The 18,188-nt window shown below is 42.6% G+C and overlaps 1 protein-coding gene across 3 annotated transcripts in view; it reads right to left on the bottom strand.

The window, feature by feature from the left end:
• Nucleotides 1–18,188, bottom strand: part of wwox (WW domain containing oxidoreductase) — a 213,384-nt gene that overhangs the window by 140,321 nt on the left and 54,875 nt on the right. For all 3 annotated transcript variants that reach the window (XM_061677654.1, XM_061677656.1, XM_061677655.1), the window contains exons 6-7: nt 12,093–12,181; nt 2,760–2,945 (exon numbers count right to left, since the gene is read on the bottom strand). In XM_061677654.1, coding sequence (XP_061533638.1) covers nt 2,760–2,945; nt 12,093–12,181 — 275 coding nt within the window. The remainder of the gene's footprint in view (nt 1–2,759; nt 2,946–12,092; nt 12,182–18,188) is intronic.

Here is an 18,188-nt window from a genome sequence, read left to right as displayed (position 1 = left end):
ATGATTCTGATTCAAAGTTGACCACAAAAAAAAAAATTTTTTAAATCAAGAAAATGTTTCTACCCTTGTATAATGCACACCATCGATTTGCTGCTATCCATATGCTCAAAACAATCAGTATTATCTGTATTTTATTAGGTTTTTCCAATAATTATTCTGCTCTGTGCGCATGCACTAACATGATGGTTACCTTTTTTCTTCACTATATTCAAAGCATTGAGACAAAGTTCAACAGTGCTGAAAGCGTTTCCTACTTCTCAGCAACATTGATTATTCTTTTTGTTTAAAGGCAGCTGAGTAACTAGCCCTGTTAGCAGACATTTAAGGTATAACAAACTTACTAGTGAGCATTTATGCCGTCTACTGCAGTAGCAACAGACAACAATAGCAATATGGCGGCTGACATGAGGACGCTAGGATGCTCCAGTTATCACCACAACATTTACTGTAATATATATAACTGTGTAATGTGAATGAAAGTGTACACGTTTTTCACAACCCCTAGGTGGCAGTATACATTTATACAATATGAAAGATTTTTTTTAAATTTTCCTTATACCTATGTATAATGCGCGCTATTGACTTTTGATTATTTTTTTGGGTGGGGGGGAATGTGCATTATACACAAGAAATTACGGTAGATAGTGTCGTTATATTTATTGGCCAAAAAAGAAGAAGTGTTTAAAACAATCGAGTTGAAGTCATAAGCCTTCAACTGCAGCCATGCAGTACCGCTGGCCACTTTCAGCCACAAACTGATACATCAGACTTAATGCGTATTGTCAAACATGACAGCCTCAGTCACTGGAAAACTCATTTCCCAACAAACGCTGCCACTATGAATTAAACGTATCATCAACATGATGGATGGACTTATCAGCCAAAATTTACTTTGATCCTGTCGCTGCAGTCGTACACTTTTTCTGCCTCATCTTCCCCCACAGTCTGTCTGTCTGTCTCTTGCCAGCATCACGTTCCTCTGCTGTCATATGACGGACAAGCGTGATGCCTTCCAGTGATCTGCGAGCCCTGAGCCCAGGACGGCATGAATGGCGAGGCAGCAGAGGCGGGTGCGTGGCATCGATCGCGCTTCTCACTCAGTCAGTTCGACGGGCCCGAATCCGCTTGATTGATCGGAGCTGGGCGGAATGACCTGAGACAAGGAGAACATGTGAACACTTGTTCTAGCGGCTCAAACAGCCGCACTATTATATGACTTATGCTTTGCGCAGCGCCACGCACCAGCAGGCAAGAGGCTGGGGGTACGCTCTGACACCCGTATTCGCTTAAGGTCACAATATTATTACATGCTGTTGGGAAAGGAAAGCAGGACGTTTGCTGGGAATGTCAGGAAGGAAGTATTGGCAGTGTTTGATTGATGCTAAACTTGACGGCAGTGTAAAAAAAGGGGGAGTTCTCTTTGATTTCGGTGGCGTGATCGGAGACACCGCAACAGGGCAGGCAAGCCAGACGTTTGTCGAGGGCCTCAAGCTGAAGGGGGTCACGAGAGACGGCTGATTGGCCTCTACCAATGACAAAGCAATGGCACTGCTTTACACACTGCTATGACAATGTGGAGCAAAAAAGACAAGAAAGTTGAAATTGAAATGGTGACACAAGCATGAAATTTGGTCCATATACTCTTTTAAAAAATACAGCTGGCCATGCAAAATGCCAAGATGGCAAGCCTAAAATCCAAGATGTCCACGCAAAAACTTAATATTTCTTTTATAACTCGAAATGCATTGATTTGCACTAAAACATTAACCATTTAACCATTAACCACTTAACCATTGGGCAGCCGTGGCCCAATGGTGAAGATCATCACCTGCCACCGTGGGGGACCTAGGTTCAAGACCCCGACTGGACCATCCGCCAACATCCCCTGGACTCATGGCTGTGGTGTCCTTGAGCAAGACACTGATACCCCGAAATGCTCCCCGGGCGCTGCCCCCTGCTCCAGTGTGTTCCACTAACATGTGTATGTGTTCACTGTGATGGGTTAAATGCAGAGAACAAATTTTGTGTGCATGCATGCATGTTCATGACAATAAAAGGTGATTCTTCTTCTTCTAAAATTCTATATGAAGTTGGGTTTTGCAGACATTGTGGTACCAGGTGCATGTCTGTATTTATCAGTTCTCGAGGTACTTTTCCAGACAGAAAAATTGGTTCATGAGACACAACATTGAAAATACTGATTTTTTTTTTACATGTAAATCTATTAAAGTCGAACATAAATATTGCTATTGCAGGTATTTTTGCACCAAAAGCAAGTTTGTAGCTATTACAGCTCTTGAGAAAGAGCATGTACACACGTGTGATGACAAAAGAGGGGTTTACCAGTCGTCATTTGGAAAATACTAATTTTTTGCTTGCTAAATATATTTAAACTGGATGTCAACGTAGGCGTTTTGGTTGGTATCTGTTACAGTTCTGGAAATATGACATGCCAAATGAACTTTGTGTCAGAGCATTTCACATACTCAAGGTGAAAGACGATCCTCCGTATTGATGGCAGGTATGAAACAGTTATCGAACAATGTAGCGTTAGAGTTGAACAATATCTGGGTAATCCAATTTATTCCAGTAAATCTTTATTTAATCTACTTTTGAAAATTCCTGGAATTCGGAACCCGACAACCGAATGACAAAAACTGAGGAAGACAAAAAATCTGTGCCACAATTTCCTCCTTTAAATTGCATTCACTTTTTCTATTTTTACATCAAGAAACACAGATTGCTCAGTGTGCTGTTACCTGTGAGACTCGGATGACACCACCACCACACGGGCGGGTGCCGAACGACGCAGCACATCCTGCAGGCACTGGACCAGCAGGAAGTGACCCAGATGGCAGATCTGGAAGGTGGACTCCAGGCCGTCCTCTGTCAAACTCCACGGCTGAGTGCACACCGCCGCATTGCACACCAAAATGTGCAAGGGCCTACAAGAGAAGATGTTTTGGGGATTATTGATAGAACAGATGACAAAATCCTACATGGGTTTACTGGTTAGATCACCTCTTATGTTGCAGGTCAAACTGATCAGTTTAAACATCCAGATTTATGTTTTTTTTATGGTAGGTGTGAATGTGAGTGCGAATGATTGTTTGTTTGTATGTGCCCTGCGATTGACTGGCAACCAGTTCAGGGTGTACCCCGCCTCCTGCCCGATGAGGCTCCAGCACGCCCGCGACCCTAGGAACAAACAACCATTCGCACTCACAGTCATGCCTACGGGCAATTTAGAGTCTCCAATTCTCCAGTCCTCAGAACTGTGACGCAGACGCTCTAACCAGTTTGTCACCGTGCTGCCGCAACTCAAATCATATTTATTAAAACAATGTTTTATTTTAATGTACGACAATGTATTTATGACGGATTCTGTTACTCTGCATTTTGAAGTATGCAAATCCAGAGAATCTTTTTAAACTAGATTCAACTTTTTCAAAGGGCCTTTTCTTTTGAAATTTGTTTTTTTCTTTTACGATTAAACAAATACACCTGCTCACATTGACCCACGAACACTCTTGGTCTACCAAAAAAAAAAAAAAAAACATAGGAGGGTTAAGATTCATCCATGCAATGAAAAGCTATCATTTTAGAACACAAAAGTGCTGGGGGCCAATAAAGGAACATATGCTTTAGTGCACACACACCACACAAACACACGCTCGCACATGCACACAATGAATCTATCTGCATGCTGAGGCTGGAAGACCACGAGATTGGTCGGGGTAGTAAGAGATGCTTGTCGGTGACAGCGTCGCTCCAGCGAGCTCAGAGCCACTGTAACACAGACGAACAATCCAAACACACCCCACCAATTTTTAATTTCTTCCATTAGAATTAATTATGAGGCCGGAGGCAATTTGTGTACCCTGTGTTTAAGACTGCCTACTGGATTAATTAAAAACTGGATGCTGGAAAATTAATGTGCGAATTGTTATGCTCCCGCTATAATGAGCCATCCCGTGCTATTGCATAGGAATGTACAGTTGCGATCACCTTCAGGCCTCCCGAACACGCAAGGTTCATTAAAGAGCACAAACCTCGGCAACTTAAAGAACGCCAACCTCAGCACTTCCGCGGCGGGACGCAATTGCGGCGCGTGTTAAAATATAATAAGGTAAGGAGACACCGTATGGGCAACAGCCTCACGAGACAAAGACAATGGTGCCTTGGCTTACGAGTGCCCATTTTACTAATTTGCCGAAAAAAAAATTCAGCGTACAAGTGAGCTTCGGGCACTCCATCATTAGATAGTGAAATCAAATTTTTCACCATGTTGATAACTTTGCAGTGAAAGTATAGGCATCTGTTATGTTTTGGGCTCACATTTTCCCATTTTTTTGCAGGTATTTTGCCTAATTCCTTTTTCCACCCATGGGTACTAAGGCAGTGAGTGCTGAGAAGAAGCAAACGATATCTATTATCCCCTCCTGTGTGAGGTTTGGAAGATAGCGAACGGTTTTTCAAGAAGGAGCCAAAGTGTACTTCCGTCAAAATGATTATTGCCACGACCAGTTAAGGTTTACTGTAAAACTAAACATAAAACAAAGAGAATTACATGTTGTGTATTTAACTAAACCACATAACTTTGTCTTACGAAAGTCCAATAGCTTCATGCTAACACATAATGTGAAACGCAATGGGCGTGCTAACGTAACTCGGATTAATATCGCAGTAATTTAAACAACTGATACTCTATTTGAAAACAAAGTGCTGAGAAGAATAAGAGAATGATGTCCATTAAATTAAAGCTCTAAATCAGGCATGCCCAAAGTCCGGCCCGCGGGACAAATCCGGCCCGTGTCCAAATTTCCTCCGGCCCAAAGCATCATGCTCATAAAATCAATAATGTGTGGCCCGCCAGCACAGTTTAAAAACAATACACACATACCAAAAAAAAGCCATTTTATATTTCACCAGAGGATGGCAGTAGACCTGTGGCCGCACTCTCGTCGCGTGACCCCTGTGTGAACCTTTACCCCTGTGGTATGTTTTTAGCCCATTTTTAAATTATTAATTATTATATAATTAAAAAGAGGAAAGTTGACAACGAGGGCCGCCGTGTCCAGGACAAGTGGATTTTTTCACTGACATACGAAACCACTCTGTCTGCCTAATTTGCCAAGAGACTGTGGCTGTTTTCAAAGAATTTAATATTAAGAGGCACTACCAGACGAAACAATCTAACTACGAAAAGCTCACGGCGAACAAACGCGCCGAAAAACTGAAGCCACAGGAAGCTGTTTTGATAGCACAGCAGCGCTTTTTCACAAGAGCCCCTGACTCAAATGAAAATTCTACAAAGGCGAGCTACGAGTCTCAGTCAATTGATTTTTTGTGATGATCAAACCACAGTTTTGTCAAATTTCTGTCATCTGATTTGACTATAGTATATTCAAATAGTATAGTCACTATACTATCCATAAATCCATCCATTTTCTGAACCGCTTCTCCTCACTAGGGTCGCGGGCGTGCTGGAGCCTATCCCAGCTATCATCGGGCAGGAGGCAGGGTACACCCTGAACTGGTTGCCAGCCAATCGCAGGGCACACATAAACAAACAACCATTCGTACACACATTCACACCTACGGGCAATTTAGAGTTTTCAATTAACCTACCTTGCATGTTTTTGGGATGTGGGAGGAAACCGGAGTGACTGGAGAAAACCCACGCAGGCACGGGGAGAACATGCAAACTCCACACCCGCGGGGCCGGGGATTGAACCCAGGTCCAGGCTGACGCTCTAACCAGTCGGCCACCGTGCCGCCTCACTATACTATTCTTTGTCAAAATGCACTGGTATGTGATTTGTTAAAACAAAATGAATAAATACATGTTTCTAAAAAAATTCTGTCAACTTTCATAAAATAGTTCATTTGTATTTTATTTATTATTATTTTAACCTTTAACTATCCTGGTAATGCAATTGAAACAGATTCTCATTTGCAATATCGACCTAGCTGCAGACAGCAAAGTGATATAGTTACATATTTACATGTTAATTTACAACGGTAATGGTTCGAGGAATGCCAGGCCGAATGGTTGCCCCCCATACATTTTCATCTGACCAAATCTGGCCCTCTTTGCAAAAAGTTTGGACAACCGTGCTCTAAATCATTGAAAAACATGATTGAGGTGTGCGTGTAGTCGACTTTGAAAAGATGGAAAAGCTAATGAAATTGAAGAAAGGATGACTATAAAAAGGTAATATATATATATAATATATATATATATAATAATTATATATATATATATATATATATATATATATATATATATATAAAGGTAATATATAAAGGTAATGTATATATATATATATATATATATATATATATATATATATATATATAAAAGGAATTTAGGAAAATGTGTTCATTCCTTTACATTGTGTATTACTGCACGTTTCGAGACAATACAATATTGTACAGTGCTATTTTTCTTACTGAAAAACACATTACACACATTTTTGGGTGTTTTTTTATTAATTAAAAAAAGCGGATTAATAGATTTTGCATTCATTTCAGTAGGAAAAGTGACTTTGAGGTATGAGTGATTTAAGTTATGAGCATGATCATGGTATGAATTAAAGTTCTAAGTCAAGGAACCACTGTATAAAATCAGGCCAACAGAGTGGGGACCTATACCAAGGCTTAAACATGAGTCACTTGCCAAAGGCGCAATCTAGAATGATAACGGTGTTTAATCCAGATTGAGAATTTCTTCTGGATTCAAAAAATAGAAAAAGAAAAATTGAAATTTCTCTGCTTTTTTTTGCCAAAATGAAAAGAACAAAACCCATTTAGCAAGAAAAAAGTCAAATTTGTTTTAGCGGTCCGCATAAAGTGATGCGGCGGGACGGATCTGGCCTTAAATTTGACACCTGTGGTCTGCTTGGTCTCCAACATCATGTCAGTCGTTTGTCATTTGTTCCCGCAAAACTGCAATCACCAAGGTCCGGTGATGTGAAACGAGCTGTGCGCTCACGGTGCGAGAGGCCTGTTAAATCCAACTGCCCACTCGTTAGTCCCGCTCTCATAAGTGCGGCTCTAATGAAGGCCTTTAATAGGCCTGTTGCCGCCCAAGGCGCGGTCCCGCTCTCCACATTAAAGGCCTCTCACAACACGGCCAGCATTGCACTGTGCAATCTCAGCGCCGCTCAAACGAGGGTGTTAACTACCAAACGGGGAGGCATCCGTTTATATATTTACTTTAAATAACCCCCTTAGGTACAGCCCCTGACCTCCGTGATAATGTGGGCCAGCACGTATATTGCCAGTGTGGGTAAGAGAGAGCTGGGCACAGACTATTGGCCTTTACCACTGCGTTTCATTGTTGACAGAAACACACGCACCAATCAGCCAACACAGCGCTGCCAGGATGTACCAGTACAGTATATCCAGTATATATGCATACTGTGTTTTACAATAATACTTAACTACAGAGGAAACTTTGTTTACAAACAACCCGGGTAACAGAATTAACTTGGGTTACCGCATTATTTTTGGTTTGCGAAGTCTCGGCATGCCCGCTGCAGGCTCAGAACTTTGTGCTTTTTTTTTGCGCTGCAAAAACATCAATGGCTCTGTGCTTCAGGTATCTTTGTTGTTTGTTTTTTTTTTTGCTTAAAATGGCCTCCACATCCCACAATGCAATGCAAAAGTTACGCTGAATTGTGGGGGTGGTATACATCACACATATACATCCTTATTACCCAATTATTAGCCATTACCCAAATTTTAAAAAATTACAAACAAATATATTTTTGGGGGGTGGGGCGATTACTCAGTTAGTTGATGAATTATCTAGAGGATAATCAATTCTAAAAGATTAAATTGTGACACCCCTAAATGAAGCACAGTATAGAAAATGTATGGCTTGAAAATATTACTGTTATCCATCCATCCATCCATCCATCCATTTTCTTTACCGCTAATCCTCACTAGGGTCGCGGGCTGCTGGAGCCTATCCCAGCCATCTTCGGGCAGGAGGCAGGGTACACCCTGAACCGGTTGCCAGCCAATCGCAGGGCACATATAAACAAACAACCATTCGCGAACACATTCACACCTACGGGCAATTTAGAGTCTTCAATCAACCTATTACGCATGTTTTTGGGATGTGGGAGGAAACCGGAGTGCCCGGAGAAAACCCACTCAGGCACGGGAGAACATCCACACAGGCGGGGCCGGGATTTGAACCCTGGTCCCCAGAGCTGTGAGGCAGATGTGCTAACCAGTTTCCACCGTGCCGGTCAATATTATGTTATATTAATATGAAATGTTTTATGCTAGATTCATTATTTTAAAATTTTGTGGTATTCTTTTTCTTCCCGATGTATGTTCTGTGTGGAAATCGACTATCATCATCGATTGGATGAGAGTTGTTCTGATCCAATCACGTGATGTATGCTAACTTCTTTAGGCATTGCTGGGGTATGAGACCGTAATCAATATCAGCAAATACTCAAAATCAAGTGACTCAACTCGGATTTGGATGGAGAAAAAATGTGATCGGGAGTCAGGACATCCCTACTTTGTATCTTACCAAATGTTCCGTACTGAAGAATCTGTACAGTACAGTACTGTTCCACCCGTAATGTGGAGTAATATGACTGCAATGACACCAGGATGAATGCGTCTAGGAACAAATGGCACGTGTTAATTACGGAGCGTTCAGTAGAAATTGTATTAGGGGCACTCTGTCAGTGCCGCTCTCTGTCAATTACGCCGCAACGAAATTGCCCTGCATTGAACAATATCAATATCCAGGTAATTTCATTTCAAAGGACAGGCAATTAAAGCGGAATCGGGGTCAATGGAACACAAAGCAGCGTGAAAGCCACTGACTAAAGCACTTAAAAGCAAGGGAGTGAGAAACGAGAGGGAGAAAAAGGGGGGAAAAAAGACTGATTACATTTCACCTGTCAATGACACGCTGCGGGAGTATTACAGTGCTCGTGTGCGCCCGCTTCTATTTTCCCTGCGTGTTTAGGCGTTTGCACGCACGGCTGCGGGTGCGCGGACGCCCGTGTTTGTGCGCGTTATGCCCGAAGACATACGCGCCATAATAGAGTGGCGGCGGCCTACGACAGCTGCCCAGTGCCATTCACAGCTCACAGCTCCCAGGCTCCACTCTGCTCCGTTCGCCTTGTGATGAGAATTAATGTACTCTGACGGCCCCTGGGAGTCCCTCCCCCACCCGGGCACCCCCCACCCCAACAGCACTGCTAATGAAGAAATACAACCTTGCCAAATAGTGAGGTAGCGAGCCAGAGCGACAGACTGAGAGGTGACATAAGAAAGAGATACTCTGCGTATAAACAAATTGCAAATGTAGAACACGAATCTGTTCCAGCCCCCAAAAAACAAAAGCGCTCCCCCTGTGTATTGCAGATTTTTATTTATTTTTTATTGAATGTGTCTATATCGCGGATATCTGTAATGCCATCACATGTGGGAAAGGAGAGCCACAGTCGCAGATGCACTTTCCAATTCAATGCTGAGAGAACAGTTGAAAAAAAATCACAATGAGCACACTCACACAAGAGCTGCTGTTGGCCACAGCTCACGCCAAGACACTCCCACGTGGACGCACCATAGCTTGACCCAACCAGCCAACCTCACGTACATATCTAACACACACATACTACAGTACGTACATATCTAACACACACATAGTACGTACAGTATTAACTATACATTTCATACCTAAAAATTTTTTTGAGTGATCAAATACTGTATATTTATCATGTGTGGGAGGATCTCTTTTATGCTAGGATTTTCACATATTGCGAGTGGGCCTGGAACATATCACGCAATAAACAAGAGTTCACTGTATAAAACAACAACAACAAAAACACATTACGCGGATAGGTGGGCTCATGGGAAGGTCAAACCTTCAGTATGAATGAGTAGGGGGTAAATTACAGGAGGGAAATCTCCGTGAGGTTTGGCTCAAGACTTGTGTCCTGGATGGTCATAGCCTGCCTCCGGGCTGCTGCAGGCCATGGCTGCTGTGCCTCTCCCCGAGGGCCTCCCCCCTCTCGACACTAATGCCAACGCACACGCATACACATAAATACATACACACACACACACACACACGGACATGTTGCCACGAGAGACCTGCAGGTGGTTGAGCAGTATTGATGACAAAATACATGACCCCCGAAATAGCGCCGAAGCGACCGGCCAACGAGACACATGCTGACCATCACAGAATAAGAACCATCAAGTCCAAGAAGCCAATGTCAGTCCGTAAATAGACAAAAATACACACGCTGACCCCTCAGACCTTGTCTCCATCAGGAACTGTCTGTACGTCCTTTATTAGAATAAATAATAATGGATTTACACTACAGCAGGGGTGTGCAAACATTTGTGCTCAAGGGCCATATTTGATTTTTGAAATGGCCAGGTTGGCCAGGTCATTTGTAGATGGGGTTAAAATGTGTATGTTAAATGTTTTCCATCCTCAAGCACAGTGGGTACGGAAAGTTTTCAGACCCCCTTAAATTTTTCACTCTTTGTTATATTGCAGCCATTTGTTAAAATAATTTAAGTTCATTTTTTCCCTCATTAAAGTAGACACAGCACCCTATATCGACAGAAAAAAACGTAATTGTTGAAATTTTTGCTGATTTATTAAAAAAGAAAAACTGAAATGTCACACATCCATAACTATTCATACCTTTGCTGTGACACTCATATAGTTAATTCGGGTCCTGTCCATTTCTTCTGATCATCCTTGAGATGGTTCTATATATTCATTGGAGTCCAGCTGTGTTTGATTATTCTGATTGGATTTGATTAGGAAATCCACACACCTGTCTATATAAGACCTTACAGCTCACAGTGCATGTCAGACAAAATGACAATCATGAGGTCAAAGGAACAGCCTGAAGAGCTCAGAGACATAATTGTGGCCAAGGCACTGATCTGGCCAAGGATACAAAAACATTTCTGCTGCACTTAAGGTTCCTAAGAACACAGTGGCCTCCATAATCCTGAAATGGAAGACGTTTGGACGATTCAGAACCCTTCCTAGAGCTGGCCGTCCGGCCAAATAGAGCAATTGGGGGAGAAGAGCCTTGGTGAGAGAGGTAGAAGAAGAACCCAAAGATCACTGTGGCTGAGCTCCAGAGATGCAGTCGGGAGATGGGTGAAGGTTCTAGAAAGTCAACCATCACTGCAGCCCTCCACCAGTCGGGGCTTTATGGCAGAGTGGCCTGACGGAAGCCTCTCCTCAGTGCAAGACACATGAAAGCCCGCATGGAGTTTGCTAAAAAACACCTGAAGGACTCCAAAATGGTGAGAAATAAGATTCTCTGGTCTGATGAGACCAAGATAGAAATTGTTGGCCTTAATTCTAAGTGGCATGTGTGGAGAAAACCAGGCACTGCTCATCACCTGTCCAATATAGTCCCAACAGTGAAGCATGGTGGATGGCAGCATCATGCTGTGGGTGTGTTTTTCAGCTGCAGGGACAGGGAGACTGGTTGCAATTGAAGAAAAGAGGAATGCGGCCAAGTACAGGGATATCCTGGACGAAAACCTTCTCCAGAGTGCTGAGAACCTCAGACTGGGCTGAAGGTTCACCTTCAAAAAAGACAATACAAATGAGCATACAAATGTCCTAGGTCCATCACTTTCATTATTTATACTGTAGGAGAAGTGTTGCATTTAAACTTTGCAGTTTTTTGAGCAGCTTAATTATCCACGTGAACAGAACACTGCTCTGAGTCTACGCTAAGATTTGTGCACTGAAGTCAAAACTCAACTGCATTTTGAACTTCGAGTAGTGAGGTATGAACCTCTGCTAGGGCAGAATCAAACGAGCATATTTTCAAACACCTCCTACATGCATATGAATGGACAAGATTCATACATTTTCAACTGAGAAGTGTTTTTATGAAATTTATGTTCTTACAATGGCAGCAGACTGGAGTTCCCACTTGTTCCTTGCTAACAAACTAATTAAAATATATCCTCATCCAAAGCCTATCAAGGTAATCAAGTGCAGAACTGGAGTGGTGATATGAGGAACAATCAATAAGAACATAAATATTGTTTGTACTCACAGCTTCTTGGCTTTGAAGGTGTCCACAAACTCCCTCACACTGCGGAAAGAAGCCAGGTCGCACATCATGGCTTCCACTCTGGCTTTGTGCTGCGAAGACAACAACAAAAAAATGCAAAATGTAACAACCAAGCTTGGTTATTGTTCTTAAGTTCTCAGTTAATAGCGTTCAACCCATCCCGCACACCCTCTCTTTCATCCGCTCCCCACAGGCAGGAGGCTACGGAGCATCCGATGCAGGACGACAAGGCTGAGGATCAGCTTCTTTCAGAATCAGAATCAGAATCATCTTTATTTGCCAAGTATGTCCAAAAAACACACAAGGAATTTGTTGGAGCCGCTCTAGTACGACAACAGAGTCAATTGACAGAGAACACTTTTGAGACATAAAGACATTGACCAAAAAAACAAAACAAAAAAACAGTCACTGAGCAGTAAAGGGTTGCGAGTTATCTGGTAATGCCGGTACATTTTTTTTTTTTTTTGACAATTGTGCAAAAAGATGCAGAGTCCTCTAGCACTTAGAGCAGTTCGAATGACTAACATTGCAATAGTCCGGTGCAATGACCAGTCCGGAAGCTGTTAGACGATTAAACTTGCACAGTACTCTGTACCCCCGACATCAGCCGTGAAACTACAGCTATCTGTTGTGTTTTATGCTTCTATTTTTCTTGTCTGTGTAATTCATGTTTGTAAACCATTTTAATGAGTAACAGTTACCTGTAGACGTGCGTGTAGCAACACTTTGGATTTAAGAACAGCACAGCTTTTGAGTAGAAGATAAAGATTAGACATGAATCTTGACTTGTCACATCAATTATGGCGAAGAGAAATATCAACATTTTGGAAGCCCGACAAGTTTAGGCACCTCACACACAAACAGAGTATGTAAATGTATGGTATAAACGAAGTATGTGGCGCGGTAGGTAGTAGAAAGTGTGTGTCGTGAGAAAAGATGTAGCTCATGGAATGAGTTGATGAACACAATGTAAAAAAGCTGCTGACGTTTAATTCTAGTCATCCCGTGAGTCAGTGTCGCTCACGGCACATTTCTTAGTTGTATATCTGTAAATAAATAATTATTTTACCATCAAAAGCCCTTTCTCCATCTTTGTTTTTGTTGTTTTGTTGTTTGAGGTGACACAAAGGCAAAATATTACCGTATTATTCGCACTATAAGTCGCAGTTTATTTCCTTATTTGGGGGGTGCGATTTATACTCCGGAGGGATTTATATGTGAAATTATTAACACATTATTATATAATTTCACATTATTTGCACACTGACAACTGCAAGAGGGCGCTCTAGGCCTGTGTATCTGTACCTGCTACTTCTGTATCACTGAAAATTGATAATTTCAACATTAGTGGTAACTTATAAAAACAACTGAGAAGGACTGAACAAAAATGGCATCGAAGGAAAATCATATTCTGCAGATTACAAGCTGCAATTAGTGAAATATGCAGCCAAAACGGTAATCGAGCAGCAGAAAGAAATTTTGGAGTGACCTGAGAAACCTGTAAAGGACTGTCTCTATTCTATTTTTATTTTAAATTGCCTTTCAAGATGAAATGTCTGTTCTTGGTGTTGGATTTTATCAAATAAATTTCCCCAAAAAAATGCGATTTATACTCCAGTGCGACTTTATATGTTTTTTCCTTCTTTATTTCCCCCCTATAGTCCGAAAAATATGGTACTTGCTTTGGTGGTTTTGGTGAAACCAAGTCATATTCTAATGCTGATTACGAAAGAATGGAAAAAGCTAGAAATAAATATTTGCTCTGGTAAAAGAAGAAAATCTACTCTTTCTTAGAGTAGATTTGGATTAGTCAAAATGCTCTAAAACTGTCAGTATTGTGGTGATGGCAAAAACGGAGGACCCCAACATAGGGAAGCAGGGAGACGTGGAAAAATGTAAATACTAAATGAACGATCTCAAAAATCAAGATTGAAAGTAAAGAAACACTAGGAAACAAAACACTCATTACAACAGGAAACATGACAAAACTAGAAATGTGACTTGCAGCGACAATGTTCCGACATAGACTGAACAAACCCAGGGAACTAATTACAAACAAATTGACGAGACAACAAGGCACACCTGGACAAGGCACGAGTAGCTGGATGTGGAGCTGATTTGTTATCACTCCGACGAGAACAGATGGAGATGATAGCCCAACGAGCAGACAAGACATGAAAATGAGAAAGCTCGGCAAAATGTGAAACAAACTAAATCTAATCGAACCCAAGTCAACCAAAACACAGATCATGACAAAAACGACTGACAATGTGGGGAAACTCTTCCTTAATAACGGCTGACAGTGAATGATTTAACCTGGTAAGTCAAGGTACAACTGCATTGACTTATAATGAAGCCTGTCCATGCTCCTCCTGATAAATGGTCCATTTGACTCTTGCTATCAGACCCGAGAGAGACTCTCAGACGTCCCTGCTGGCCTTTTGGGTTTGGCCGCGCCAGGAAATCTGGATGCTGTTGTCCCTGCCATCCCCGAGGACGGCTGTCAGCTCGCATTACAAGAGCGTTCGGCGGCCCGTGCGTATTTTAAGGGAACGTGTAAAGTGTACACGACACTCGCAGCAAGGACGCTCCGTGGAGCGGTGAGTACAAGCCACGGTGAAAGGGTTAAGAGAGCCCGCTGATGGAAATGTGGTTCTTCAGGCATTTTACAGGCAACTTAACCGCCCTGGGCTGTATTTATAAATGCAAACACGCACATACGCATGCACATGCACACACACACACACACACACACACACACACACACACAACAAACTCAATGTTGTGACTCAAGGGTAAAAACGCCCAATCACACCATTATCTATGCCTGAATTATTCTCTTGCTGCAACACTCTACCATTACATGGATGATATTACAAAGCATTAAAGTGCTGATTGTGGCCATTATAGATGGGATTATAAGGGCGCCCGCTTATATGACGTGCACACAGCAGTAATCACAGGTGAGGGGAGACAACTGTTTCACACTCGGAGACACTTTCGCACAGTTTAGAAGTGAAGAAATAGTCCGCCAAGTGCGCTTATAGTTCGACGTGTGCTTCAATTGCGCTTGAGAGAGAGATTCTGTTGGAGAAATGAGAAGGGTTCCGGTTGAAACAAGGTCAGAGTAGGCAGCAGTGGGATCATTAGGAGGTCAGCGTGAGAGGAAGGGTGACCAGCAGAGAAGATGAGTGCAGATGTCAGCTTGACAAACTCATATGGAGAAGACAGGGGGGGAGTGAGATGGAGTGATGGGAGACGGGAATGAAGATAAAAAGGGGGTTGAAGTGGGGCCCGCTGGAGCAAATCCAGCAGGGAGAAGGTGAGCAACCTCCCCCCCCCCCCCCCCCCCCCCCCCCCCCAAACCCCCTGCCCCCCCACCCCTCCTGTAGATTGAAGTCTTGCGAAGAAAATAAAGTTTATTACCTGGAAAGAAGGGTGGAGGGGAGGGGCATGTAAAAAGCATTAAAGCCATGGAGGTGAACAATTAGACAGATGGCCAGGTTTTGGACGGAGGGGAAAAAGGATAGAAAAGGAGCAGGAGAATGCAATCGATTTTTTTATGAGGATCCTGACAACTTCTGGCCTCTTCAAGGGCGAAGGGACAGTGAGAGGCAGCGGTTCACTCCAGTCTAATCGCTGAGTGCGCAGGAGCAGCAAGAACTGACTGACTTGCATAAGCGGGGTGCACACATGGAATCTCTCCAGTATGCAGTGTACCTTGATTTACAGGTGTTTCTTTCCCCATTGAAATTAATTGAAATGCCATTAATCCATTCCAGCCTCCCAAAAAAAAAACATCCCAATGTTTGGTTATGTGATTTTAATCATGAAAAACAGCACTGTACTGTATAAAAGATGCATGTCATAAAAAGAACGTAAAGAAATAAACTGGTTTTAGGAAGTGTAATTACTGTATATACTGTAGTGTTTGTGTGTTGGTTGTCTACCTTTAACTCATTCATATCACTACCAAAGCAAAAAGGAGACTCTTCTTTCAGAGAAAATGAGCTTTTTTTGAAGAAACGTCAAGCAGAACAGTGACTTTGATGCTAATATTTTTTTTTGCTTTTGTGATACTTCAAACTATAAACAACTTGGAAAGGGCTTTTGATGGCAAAATAATAATTTATTTAAAGGTACACAACGAAAGAAACACACCATGAGCGATGCTGATTCACCGCGTGGCTCCAGTGTGGCTTTTTTACATGCCGTTGATCATTCACTTCATGAACTGCATTATCATTTCTCTATCACAAGACATACTCTATTTATACCACACATACAGTATACAGTACAGTGAAACCTTGATTTAATGGACTTCGGATTTAATGGACAGAAAATAGTGTCCAGTTGGAACTCGGAATCACCTCTCTCATTCAACAGTGGGGTGGATAAACTTGAAAAATGTTCTAACATTTGAAAGCTTTTTTATATTTACTCACAATATTTTGGTACTGTACTAGGTGTTTTTAGGCCACAGAGCAAAGTACAAAACAATTGTATACTGTACTGATGTTTTTAGGCCATAAAAAAGTGACCCTGCTCCCTTATTAGTCCGTTGAATTGAGGTTGCACTCTACATACTCTGTTGGAGTGTGGGGTTCCTAAATTTGCTCATAATCAACGGGACAAGCAGAAAGTCACACCTTAATCTTTATCTTCTCCTAAAAAGCTGTGCTCATCTCAAATCCAAGGTGCTGCACTGTCGCCATCTATAGGGATCTGTTCATCATTACAGTTGTTTACAAGCTTATTATTCACAGACAAAGTGTCCCAGCACCTCCTCTATACGCCTACCTGTTGAAAAATTTACTTTATGTTGATAGAAGCGGCACAGTGGCCGACTGGTTAGACCGTCTGCCTTACAGTTCTGAGGACCGGGTTTCAATCCCCGGCCCCGCCTGTGTGGAGTTTGCATGTTCTCCCTGTGCCTGCGTGGGTTTTCTCCGGGCACTCTGGTTTCCTCCCACATCCCAAAAACATGCATGGTAGGTTAATTGACAACTCTAAATTGCCCGTAGGTGTGAATGTGAGTGCAAATGGTTGTTTGTTTGTATGTGCCCTGCGATTGGCTGGCAACCAGTTCAGGGTGTACCCCGCCTCCTGCCCGATGATAGCTGGGATAGGCTCCAGCACGCCCGTGACCCGAGTGAGGAGAAGCGGCTCAGAAAATGGATGGATGGATGTTGATAGAAGTGAATAGTTGGATTCCAGTTGGACGTATAGACGCCCATGGCAGTTAAGGGGTGTGGCCTAGTGAGTGACGTCAGTGGCTGGAGTTGGCAAGTGTTCTCTTTTTGTAGTTTGTGGGTTTGACTGTGTGTGCCTGTTCAATAAACGGCTAAAAGTGCATCGGTAACTGTGGCTCTCCTTGCCCACGTGGGATGGCATCATAGTGCCTTAATTGCTCCATATTTCTTTCGACTTCATTCAAGCAGCGGCGTATCTGCATATCACTCGGAACACAAATTATGGTTCGCAAAACAACGCAAAAATTACTAAGTGAACATACAGTATGTGTGTTTATAATAAGTTAAAATATGTATTAAAAGGCTGGGAGGGCTATAAAAGATTTTTACCTATTACAGGTGGTCCCGGAATGTATCCCCTAAATTAAAGAAGAATGCCCTTTGCTTGTGTGGGAACGTGACGCAGGGTTGTCGCAGTGGGTGGTGCAAGTGGGGGGTGTGGGGGTGTTCTCTCCTGAAGAGTGGCACAGTGGTCACTGCTGAGTAGATAGATGGCTTAAGAGCGAGGGGAGATGATGGAAAAGGGGTGGGGTGGGGGGGGGGGGGGTAAAACTAATACAATTATAACTGGGGCCATCCAATCCAATAAAATGAAGAGATATTAGAGCAGGGGGAGACCCGTCCTGTTCAATAAGACACTGGACCACTCCAGTAACTCTTAAAAAACACGCGCGCACACTTAGTTGACCTCTTAAATAGCATGGCAGCCAACCCTAATGGACGCATGCAAGTGGAACCGCCAAATAATACACTGCCTTAATGCACTCGGCTCAATCTCATTGCCTAATCCTTCTCGGCCACGCCCACTCATACTTTAACCCCTAGG

Source organism: Phycodurus eques, chromosome 5 (assembly GCF_024500275.1).
Source record: "Phycodurus eques isolate BA_2022a chromosome 5, UOR_Pequ_1.1, whole genome shotgun sequence".
NCBI classification, from domain to species: Eukaryota; Metazoa; Chordata; class Actinopteri; order Syngnathiformes; family Syngnathidae; genus Phycodurus; species Phycodurus eques.
The sequence above is the reverse complement of the archived record's forward strand: the minus strand, read 5'-3'. Positions and strand labels throughout refer to the sequence as shown.